Genomic DNA, 11795 nt, shown 5'->3' on the forward strand with positions numbered 1-11795 from the left:
AAACTTCTGTTTACGATCAAGAACTCAAACAATCCCATCACAACCACTTTATGGTTTTTGAAGCTTCAGTTACCTGCTTCAGTAAATCTTCATTTACCACTTCTGAGTGGTTTGGTGGTGTGTAGCAAAATTCTAGTGAGCAATCCCTTCTTTTGGCTTGTCCTTTTACCTTAACCCAGATGGTTTCAGCACTCCGTTATCATCACTCCAATGGACCTCTGTATAGATAGCTTCCTTCCTGATATACAGCACTGCACCACTCTTACATTGCCTGTTCTTTTGGAACAAGGTGTACCCATCAAGCCCAATGTTTCTGTAGTTCTTATCATATCATACTTTGTGTCTCATGACATCTAATTCACCTTGCCCGACTTTGTGCATTAGTTTAGAGACATTTAAGGCAATGAGTCCAGCTCCCTTATGTTCAGTCTCCATTTTTCTGAATTTTATTTGTTAAAGTAATAACCTGCAAAACACCCTGCTGTGGTAAATACTCCATTACTTTGTACATATGGTTTGTTACATATGGTCTTATGGCTACCAAAGCCTTGTTTCTACTTAAACTCACTCTCACCAACATAGCCAGTTATCCAGATATGTAATTTGCCTTCTTAGTGGGATGAATTCCATCACTTCAAAGTAGCCCCTCATCCCTGAAGTTTGTACCATTATTGAAGGACCCAAATCTCTGTTGCTTGTTCCAACTTGAACATTTTTTCACGTTCTTCCTCAAAGCCATGAAGTCACTCTTAATATGGTGGAGGTCTTGCCTTGGAGTAATATCTGTGCTCACAGGGATGAGTAAGAAGGGTCTGTGGCTGGTAGGTCCGATGGGTCAGGTCAGTTTTCCATTGCTTCTTGGATTTGGGCACCTGGAAGACAGTGTAGATGTCAAGATGGAAGTTCTGGATGACAAATAGAAGCTTCTGTGCCTCTCAAGAGGGAGTCGTCTACAATTATAGCCGCCGCCTTATTCTTGTTGGTGATTGGTGATCAATCATTTCCACTTGGGTCAGGTGACAAAAGTGGAAATGTCTTCTGTAGCTCATTCGTGTTTTTAAAAGTGTCTTCAGAGAGTAGAGGTTGAAATTGGTTACCAAATCTAAGAATTTGCTCTGCTTTGTAGTAGTTTTGCTTCTGATAGCAACACATTGCCAGCTGCCTTCATTCTCATCCTTTGTTGAAGTTATAAGTTTCATATTGCTCTCCTGCTTATGAGAAGTAATGGCATTCACACTATTATTCCAGAACTGTTCATCTTGAGGGAATGAGGTATAGGGACTATGCTTTGCCTCCAGTTCACCAATCTTTGCTTTCAGAACCTCCACCAGCTGACATTTTATACATATGAAATCTGTTTTGTTTTCTGGGAGAAGGGCAAAGGGCACATCTGTTGCAGGTGACTATGAGAACCCAATCTCTGGCCATGATGTATTCTGTAGAGATAAAGGGAAAAAGAAGTACATTTGTTAAATTTCATGCGCCACCTCCTTGCATATCTCCAGTGAAATATACAGCAGTCCATTGAGATTGCTGAATATCAGAATAGTGTTTCTAATATTATCAATCTGCATTCTAACATAAGGAGTTTCCATATGTTGTAAGTTATAACATTGTTTCCCTTTTTTGTTTAATTGTTAAGTGTGGTATGAAATTAATGTGCACTTTAATTTTTATTTCCTGTTGGTATGTTTTTCTTCTCCCAGGGCACTACTGTTGAAAATATATGCTCTGAAATAAGATATTTACCAGCCACTAGATCTGTTTCTAGTGAAAGAGTATTGTTAATGTTGTGTGATCTGTCCTACTCCATAGAGAATGCAGTAGAAGTTGCTGTTGTAAGTATTACATTTTTGTTCAAGTAAAGTGGATGTCCTGTCTATAGCAATGCCAGGCTATAATTCTGCCAGTAGGCATTATAAGAAGTACCCAAGATTTGGATGATGAGCTGATTATTATTGGTGACTGGCTGATTATATTGTGTAGTTACAAATGAATCTGGCCAAGAAAAGGGCAGAATGCTGAATAAAGGAAGAACAGAAGTGTTGGGTATGACCCAGAAGATGAATAGGGATTGTCTCTTTCTTCTTTCTTGAAAGAAGCCCTTCAGATTAATGTAAAGTTAACATTAATGCAGTTATTGAAGGGAGATGTATAACTTATGGAAGTAGAAATTGAGTTTAATTCAGTTTAAGAAATGAAGAAAAAAGCAGAGAATGGGTGGTGGTTAGATTTGCTTTCGGCATGACTCCTTGCTATTTTTTTAAATTATTTGTCACTTTTTTAAAAAACTAATCTTGGTGCTAACCTGCTTTATGTACCTCTGTTCAAGGCCAAAAGATGGAAACAGAAGTATTTTTAGAATTTTCAAGTTATTCTAGATCCATGCAAGTATTCTGGATTCTGCCATAGGATGATGGGGGATATGTTGCATTTTTCTTTTTTAGAAATTTCAATTGCTTTCAAAGCAATTCAACTGGTTTTCAGTAATGGCTTATGAGAAGACAGTTTAGATTCTAGAGATATCATTTCTCCTATCTGTGCTTTTATTCAAACAATTAATGAATAGATAGTACTCTATACAGTAACTGGAACAATGTAATGACATGAAGAAGTTAATCTGTATCAAAACTTAGTCCCCTCATAGCTAAGATAAGGGAAAACCAAGGTTCATATAATACCATAGGATGGTTATAAACAAGCTAGACACTTCTCTTCTAAGGGGGTATCTGGATTGCTAATTGCTTGTGCTGTTGCATTCTGGACCAACTGCAACTCCTGGATGTTCTTCAAGGGCATCCCCATGTAGACTTACAGTTTATAGTTTACTTACAGTTTCTACTTACTACTTGAGCAATAGAGAAAGGGTTTGGTTTAATTTTAATTAATGAATTGCAATGGCAGATTGACTTCCACTGTATTGCTCTTGTTAAAATTGGGTTAGTCAGTGTACAAGACTGGAGGGGTTGAGTGAGAATCCCAGTGACACTTAAGGAGGGGGTGATCCACCCCCTTTTCAAAAAGCATATGCTGGGGAGGGGGGAAGAAGCAATCCCTAGACCCAACTGTTTTGGACAATGTTCATCTCATCTCCAACCTTCCCTTTTTAGGGAAGGTTATTCAGAAAATGGTTGTGCTGCAGCTTCAGAGAATCCTGGAGGAAGTGGATTATCTGGACCCCTTTCAGTCAGGTTTGAAGCCTGGGTGTGGGACTGAAACAGTATTCATCATGCTGATGGATAACCTCTGGCACTGCACACAGTCACTCATGCTTTGGTCTCCTCCGGTGTGAACTACTGCAGTATGGTCTACATGGGGATGCCCTTGAAGAACATTCTGGAGTTGTAGTTGGTCCAGAATACAACAGCACAAGCAGTTAGCAATCTAAATACGCCCATGTTACACCTTTGCTTGCAAGCTGCATTGGCTTCCAGTAGGATTCCCAGTGCAATTCAAAATGCTGGTTGTTACTTATAAAGCCTTCATGGCATAGGGCTATGTTATTTGAGGTTCTGCCTTTTTCTAGTTGTCTCTACCTGTCTCAGACCTGGCAGAAGGGACATGCTCCAGGTCCTATTGATCAGAGAATGGCATTGTGTGGAACCCAGGAAACATGCCTTTTCTGTTGTGTAAGCCCTCTGGAACACCTTACCACCTGATATTAGGTTAGCCACGGCCCTGTTGGCCTTTTTGAAAGTTGTTAAGGCCTAGCTATTTTCCAGGCACGGGGGTTGAGAATTGAGCCCAGGTAGATTGGTTGCTGGTTTTCTCAATGTATGTTGTCTGTCCTTGTCTTTTGGTGGTTTTTTATTTTTTTATTTCATGGATTGTACCTTTTAACATTTTGTTAGCTGCCCAGAATAACATTTGCAAGATAGGTAGCCATATAAATCAAATTGATCTTTTCTGGCTGAAGTAAAGTGCCTTGGATATTGGAAAGATAATAAGATGAGTTCAGCTTGGAAACTAAGAAAAGAGGTTTGAAAGGATCTGTTAAGGACTGAAGATTGCTTGATGACACCTTAATGTTTTGGCTGAGTAGTATTGGCTGATTATTCTTAGCTAAATTGCCCACCTAAAGTATGGTTGCAGCTGTGATACAAATTGAGGAAAGTATGTGATATCTATCAATCGATCGATCGGATTATATCATTAATGCAAATATCTAGTCAGATAACAATTCAAAAGTCTCTAAATGATTATTAAGTTTAGCTTGGTGTAAATAATATGAAGTCCGCAGTATGTAACCAGTTGAATGTACTCCTAGTGGGCAAGGTGAAGGATACCAGTATGATACTTCCATATTGGCTTGAAACCAGCCCTTGTGCCACAGGAGTCAACTGGGATTCTCAAGTTCCCCATCATCAATCTCAAAAAAGTACTTACTTGTAAATCTAAGTTTCCTGTCTGTCTTTTCTTCCTAGTCCTTCATCTTGCATCAGGATGAGACTGATAATAATCTCATACAAAATGCTGCCAATACTATAGTAAATGCCATTACAAAGCGGCAAAACAGCACAGTTATGCTAGCAGTAACAGAAGTCAAAATAGAGACCATAGTAGTTGGGAATTCTTCTTCATCAGGTAAGATAAAATGTGTGAATGAGACAGAGTGCCTACCTCAGAATGTATTGATTTTATAGTACAGGTAGTCCTCGTTTAGCGACTGCCTTGTTTAGCGACTGTTCACAGTTACAATGGTAATGAAAAAGTAATTTTGCGACCAGTTCTTGCATTTACAACCTTTCCAGGTCTGTAAAGCAAAAGAACGCTGAAGTAAGATCGTAAGCACAGTCACGTTTTCACTTAGCAACCACTTCGCTTAATGGCCATGTTGCCAGCCCCAATTGTGGTTGCTAAACAAGGACTACCTATACTTGTATATTGCTTCTCATTTTAAAAAAAATCCCAAAGCAGTTTACATAGAACAGAATTGGCCATCATGTATAGTTCCTGTTGTTGTTTGGACATATTTTAAACATCGAGGTTTGGTTTGGTTTTTGATTTTTTTTAATGTTCTGCCGTAGAACTGTTTACGCTAAAACTTTAAATAAAAGCTTATTGTCTTTCCTTTTCTACTGAAATGTGTTTTCCCAAATTCCTTCTGTACTTACCTGAAGAAAGAAGGAATCAATTATAAATAGAAAATGATATAAGTAATAAAAGAAACAACTCTTCTCCATGTCTATCCAGATGACTTTCCACTTTAATGGTTGTGTTGTGTTGTGTTGTGGAAGTGGGAGACGGCCAAAAAAAAAAAATGACACATAATATTGTATTTCACTCCTGCTCTGCAAGGAGGGCAACAGAAATAACTTTCCAGCCACTGTTCTTGGAAAAAGGAGCGTGTGGTTCAAAAACTTATTTCAGTGTATCCCATTGAAAGGCTGTTCTTCTGTTTCCAAATGTGTCTAAAATTACTGTGTCACAAATGGCTGACACAGGTAATTCAAATGGCAAACAAATTTGATACATAGTGTAATATAGATTTCCATTTTCTTTCTTTAAAACAATTACATCTTGGCTATTAGGAGGATCTATATGCCCATTTTTCTATTTTATATTTGCTTGGACAGACGTAGATAATGTTTTGTGACTTTGTTTATAAACTGAAGCAGTTATTTAATACCATTTCAAAGTAGATCTTCTTAAAAGCTCAGTCTAAAAATGGTAGTTGCTTCCCATGTCCTTATTCATTAGTTCTGCAAAAATATTCTTTTTTTTAAGTCTCCTTGGTGGATTACGTGGCTCACTGCAAATGGTGTTTATGATGCCTTTTGGAGACTTCATTCGCACTCTATATTGTTTCAGGATTTCCTGTCTAAGTTATGTGTTTGGTTTGCTTTCTAGATTATCTGGTTCCAATCCTCTGTGCAGTTTTTAGTATTGTATGGTTAACCTGCATAATAATTTGTGTGTGGTGGACACGAAAGAGAAGAAAAGAGAGAGAAAGAAATCGCCCATCCAGAGAAGAGGCTGCAAATAATCAATGGGCACCTCTAAATCCTATTTGGAATCCTATAGACAGACCTTACAGTCATAAAGGCATTCATTATGAACACAAAAATTTTATATCTCCTCAAAAAAGAACTTATGATGGGGTAGAGGAGTATACAGAGTATGAGGAAGAGGAGGAAGAAGGAGAAGAAGAAGAAGAAGAAAAAGATGTTATGGAAATGGACAAATTCCTCTCTCACAAACTCTCTAAACCTTTGACATCAAAGGCAGCAGTGGACTCATTAGAGAACAGTCCTATTAAGAAATCTCTTCACACAACCAAAATGGACAACAGAGCTGTAAAAAATGTGAACACAACAAACCTTGAAGGTGGAAGAGACTAAACCTGTGTTTGGACCATGACTACATTGCTTACGTTAAAAAAATTGGAGAAATTGGCATCTCCATTGCGCATAAAGGACTTAACTGTCTGGAGTAAAACGTTCATAGTTTATTTTGAATAAAAAAATTAAAATAATAAAATAAAAACTTTATTTTGTTTCTTTTAGCCTTGTATAAATTATTCAATAACTGTCAGATGATAGAGTAATCTTTGATAGTTGCTATTTTTGTAAATTTTACTTAGAATACACTTGCTGTAAGGCAGAGGAGAGAAGTTTGTATTTTCGATTCATAAGATTTATCACAGAAGGCTCAACACTGTTTATAACATGGATTTTTTTAATTTTTTTTTTTTTTTACTTGTTACAACAGTGGCTTGGAAACCACCTGGTTGAGGAAGTTGCTGAACTTAAGGAAAAAAAAAAACCTCTGACATGAACTGTTCTTGTTAATATTTACTAAAGGCTTCTCTCTACACTTCTGCAAGTTTGTCCCCTTGAAAAAAAATGCCTTATTCAGTGAACAAAAAATCTATAGAGATCTTTCAAACTGTGATTGGTTAGAAAAAGTGGCCTTTTTAATTTGACACTGTCAGTTTGATTTAATTACCTTAGAAATGCAGTATTGAAGCACATACCAAGTGCCTTGAAATATCACCTTTCTTTCTCGATAGCAACTGTCAAAGACTGCCATTCCCATCTAAGTTTACCACAAGAAGATATTTGGTGCCCTCAGACTGATACAGTTTATTTTCAGATTGTACAAGTGCATTTTTGTAAATATGTATATATTTAAATGAATCACTTCTGTATATTTGAGTTAATAACTTAAAAATATTTTTGATCTTTTTAAATGTCATTCCTTTTTAATTTATGTCACAGAAAGGGAGTTTTATGGCAGTTTCTAAAAAAATAAATACAAAAACCTTATTTTGGTATTATGTTCATATTAGAAAATGATGTTACTATAATTAATGTTGGGAAACTGTTGGTCACTTTTTGTACTTTCTTTCAATGTATCGCATCCATTTCACATGTAAATAGATCCAAGGTGTTTCCTTGCATCTCAAGAACACAGAGAGTAAGTATCCTGTACAGCATAAAGATGACAGGGCAATATTCTTTTTCTTTGTGAATGTCTCTATTACATGTGGTATTGCTTTTTTGCATTTTTTTAAATACAGGCCTAATGAAGGGAACAATATTCTTCTCATTTCTTGTTTGTTTGCTTATTCACTCTGGAAAAAATGTTGGCAAATTCACGCTGGATCTAGGTGGTACAGCAGAGACCTGCCAATGATCAGAAACAGCTCTGGGATTCTTTCCTTTATCCCTGACAACTAGTGTTTCTTAATGTTAGATGTGGTGATGCCACTGAATTGAGTTTCCTGCCTCTCTGTCACTTCATTAGCTGCTACTTGTGGAGGCAGGTAAACCCACAGCACAGCAACATCATGTCATGTGTTTGGGGTTGCTAGATGCACGCAGAGAGAATACAACACAGGCTTGCGCTTCTCAGCCTTACATTGGTTGTAACATCTGGTTCCATCTCACGTGATGGAATATCTCAGGAGAAATGGTTATTCTTAATGGAAGGCTTATGCATCATTTGTGGGGTTCTTTTTTAAAAAGCCTTTATTATTAAAGAAATGAGCTATACCTTTATTTTAATTACTGGGAAAACCCTATGTTACTTGGGTTATCCTATAATTGCAAAGGAAACAAATATTTCAATATCTTGGCCATTTTGGAACCATTTTTATACATGAATGCAGAAATTACTTTGCAGAAACGTCTGTGCAGTGCATTTTGTTTGACATGTTCTTCTGTAGCTTTCAGATGAAAACTATTTATTAAAGCATTTTATAACAATGTCAGTAGTTGAAATTTTTCCCCCTGACTCTGTGCTTAAGTGTTCAGAATGGTTTGGAATCCCTGATCACCTTCCTACTCCCACAGCTGTAGTGTCCTTTTCCAGTTTTTCCTGTGCAACCTTGGAGAGTTTTCTTAACATTCATTTTTGTTGCCCTTGTAACTTTTTTTTTTTGTATTGCAATACTGCTGTCTTCCAAAACCTAATAAAATGATTTCCCTCATTATATATGCATAACATTTGAAACTCTCTGCTTTTCAAATGTCTTCCTTGTCCTCTGTGGTATTTCAGGTTTGGAAGGACAAAGGGAGTACTGGAGGAGTCTCAGCCTTCATGCCAAATACAAATGAGTGGTTTCTCGACTGCAGAGTGAGGAAGTTTTAGTAATTTGATAATATTGAATCTGGAATCAGAATTTCAAAACAAAACAAAACTTACTACAGTCATCTCGGGTTCCAGGATCAACTTAGGTACCTTGTATTCCTTTTGGCCTTTTGTTGTTCTCTGTTTGTGTACTTTCACCAACCAGGTTAATTAACCCTCAGGAGAGCAATAGACTTCAGTACTATTAATGAATCTTTGAAAGCCTTTCTGCTTTGATAAAAAGGATTCTTATGTATTGCAGGCCTTCCCCTTGGTTTTAATAATTCCTAAATATTTCTGCCATGGATGGATGCAGGTTCTTAGGGGCCTATCATTTGGATCCTTTCAGTTATCCCTCCCCTCCTCACCTGACATCCATACTGCTTGGGTGCAGTATAATCTCTTCAAGAAAGGGTTAAAGCTTACTTCGTTCCAATTGTTTTCTGCTCCTCTCAGTTGAGATGGTTTATATAGGATAGAGGGCCATGTCAAACAAGGTTTCCTAAACTATTTGGGGGATGGACAGTAGCCCAGAAATAGAGGATATCTTTTAAGGTTCCTGCTGAATCAGACCAAATGTTTCACAGAGGCCACATCTTGTTTCCCCAAATGCCTAGCCAAATGTTACCAAGAAGCCTTCAAATTGGATAAAAAGACAATAGCACTCTTTCAATTATGTTCCCCAGCAACTGTATCTCAGAGCAATGATGCCTGAGATTCTTGGAGGTTTGTATGTAAAAGATTTCATCGCTGCCAACTCTAAACAGAGGGTGATCAGGAAAACCCCTTACCTGAAGCTTTGAAAACACTAGTCAGGAGACAATAGTGGACCACATTGCATGCAGTGTAAAGCAGCTTTCCATGTTTCTTGCTCCTGTGAGTATAATAGGAAATAACCTATTTCCTGATCCTCTAATTGTAAAGTGGAATCTGGGATGCTGTTGCCAGATAATACAGTTTTCATTCCCTCTAATTATTGGCCAGTATAGCTGGTATTGATGTTCCTGAAAGCATGTAGAAGCCCACATATCCTCTCTGTCCTTATACTATACATTCAAATGTTAGCAGAGACAGCTAATCATAAAGTAGTAGAATTACAATACAATACAAAATCTTCGTTTTCCTGAATTCTGAAGACATAAGATCTTGACTATATCTTTTCTCCTTTTCTGGTATTTCAAGGCAAGTTTGAGCAAGACCTAGTTTAGGGTGAAATGTAGCCAAGGAATGCTACATTGGAAAGCTTACAAGACCAGGAAGAACAAGATCATGAAAAGAGCAAATGTCCAAAAAGAGGAATGCTGACTAAACTTGTTCTCCTATATCTATCTTGGGGTGGGGCCTCTCTTAGTGTTGCTACTACTATTACCACCAAAAATAAACTACAGTAGTTAAAAATATATTTTAAAATGTTCCTCACTATTTTTAAAACCATCTCAATACCTGACCAATTCATCAATTGCGTACAGTCGGAATTGAATAGACCTTTTGCTTTAAAACAACTTGTTTGTTCAACTTAATTATAGCCAGATATTCAAGAAATAACCATAACTTATCACAGAAGAGCAGTCGTAGAAGTCCCTTATTTTGGTCATTAACCAGCAAAATTTACATTCAGTGCTAAAATTAAAACCATCCCATGTTAGAGTTAGGATTTTAAAATCAATAAATATATAGATCTATAAGAGATATTATATGAACCTATAATGCTAAAAGTGACAATACAAATGGCTAGACAGTATATAAAAATCACTAGATTACTAAAATTTACAAGTATTTCAAACTGAATATTAATGGTGTGAATGTAGTACTGTGGTGCAGAAATTTAGAATGACAGAGAACCTAAAGACCCAACGGGCATTGCTTTAATGACCCTGATGGCTCTAGTGTCTCACGGTGTAGATTGTGTGGAATAGATGTAACATACTGAATAAAATAACATTTTTAAAAAAGTAAAACTAGCACCTCTGTCAATAACTGCTATTGGCCATTTGTGGGTGGAATTTACACATAAATGTAACAAAATTTTGTTACTTTTAAAGAAATAAGAGTTATTTTGATTGTCTAACAGATAGTGTAAATAGGAATTATCAGAATGCCCTGGAAATTTAGTTAAAAGACAGATAATCTGCTGGTGACAAATGTCTCTATAAAACTGACAATGAAGAAGGACATGGGCCGTGGTTTCTATCACATCTATGCTGCAGGGACAATATTGTGCTTCAAAAGGAATTTTCTTATATTTCCCTTCCCAAACAGCTGTAGGGAGGGCAATAAAAAGAGGGTAGAGTTATCGCTGTCCTAAATTTAGGGGTTGAAATTTGGTATAAGTACGAAGCTGGTTTGGGAGCTAAACATTTAATTCTTTACAAATGTATCCTGTGAGAGGGTAGCAGTTTCAATTTGACCTTCTATATGTAAAACTTGCTTGTTCAACTTAATTATGGCCAGATATTCAAGAAGCAACTGAAGAGCATGCATTTACTGCCCTCTTCTACACGACTCACTCTTCTAAATCTCTGACATTGCTTGACTTCCTTGAACTGTACTGTTTGCTTACGTACTTGCTCACCCTCTGTAGGGAGAGTCAGTCAAATTAATGGCAGATAGGCTAATCTGGCAGCCATTCTGTTCTGCCAGTCTTATTGGAAGTTGTTCTTAGTAAAATATGGACAATCAAATTCCAGCTAGAGTATACTTTTTTTAAAGGAGCAATGGAAGGTGACACGTCAATCAGAAATACTTGAGAAGTTGCACCAATAGTCCCACCAAGATATCTTGGAATATAATAGGCCAGCATCACTTTACAGAAGTGTGCATATAGAATCCAAATACATGAACTGTTACAACGTATAGGATGGCTATACCACAGAAAATCCATTGTACCTTGCACCTTACACAAGAAGCAACCAAACATCAGAGCTATAGAAAAACATGAATATAGTTTTTCATAGTTTAAACTACTGCCTCGTTCACCAGGCACTTCCCCATTACCACAACAGTCTGCTTTCTGAAGAGAGATGGTCCTAGAGGAGTGTACAATGTACCTGTTCACATTACCTGGATCAACCCCCAGGATTTCCTTTACAAAATAGGAATGATTCATTTACACAAGCTAAAATTTTATGTGACCCTCATGATTGTATCCTCCTAATATTTGAAAGAGTGGTAAGCTTTATGTTAACTTAGTAATCAGTCCTCCACCTAGTTTAAAAAACTTT

General features: G+C 37.0%; 1 protein-coding gene across 2 annotated transcripts in view; it reads left to right on the plus strand.

Annotated features, from left to right (window-relative positions):
* The window catches only part of JAG2 (jagged canonical Notch ligand 2), a 106751-nt gene extending 98298 nt beyond the window's left edge, over nucleotides 1-8453 (plus strand). For both annotated transcript variants that reach the window (XM_088149763.1, XM_088149764.1), the window contains 3 exons: nucleotides 1707-1838; nucleotides 4425-4584; nucleotides 5851-8453. In XM_088149763.1, coding sequence (XP_088005889.1) covers nucleotides 1707-1838; nucleotides 4425-4584; nucleotides 5851-6341 — 783 coding nt within the window. In that variant the 3' untranslated portion in view covers nucleotides 6342-8453. The remainder of the gene's footprint in view (nucleotides 1-1706; nucleotides 1839-4424; nucleotides 4585-5850) is intronic.
* Nucleotides 8454-11795: the final 3342 nt, after the last annotated feature.

The sequence above is a fragment of the Python bivittatus genome, unplaced genomic scaffold (assembly GCF_059951505.1).
Source record: "Python bivittatus isolate LINGU-HERP-01145 unplaced genomic scaffold, Pbiv_v1 ctg000580_np1212, whole genome shotgun sequence".
NCBI classification, from domain to species: Eukaryota; Metazoa; Chordata; class Lepidosauria; order Squamata; family Pythonidae; genus Python; species Python bivittatus.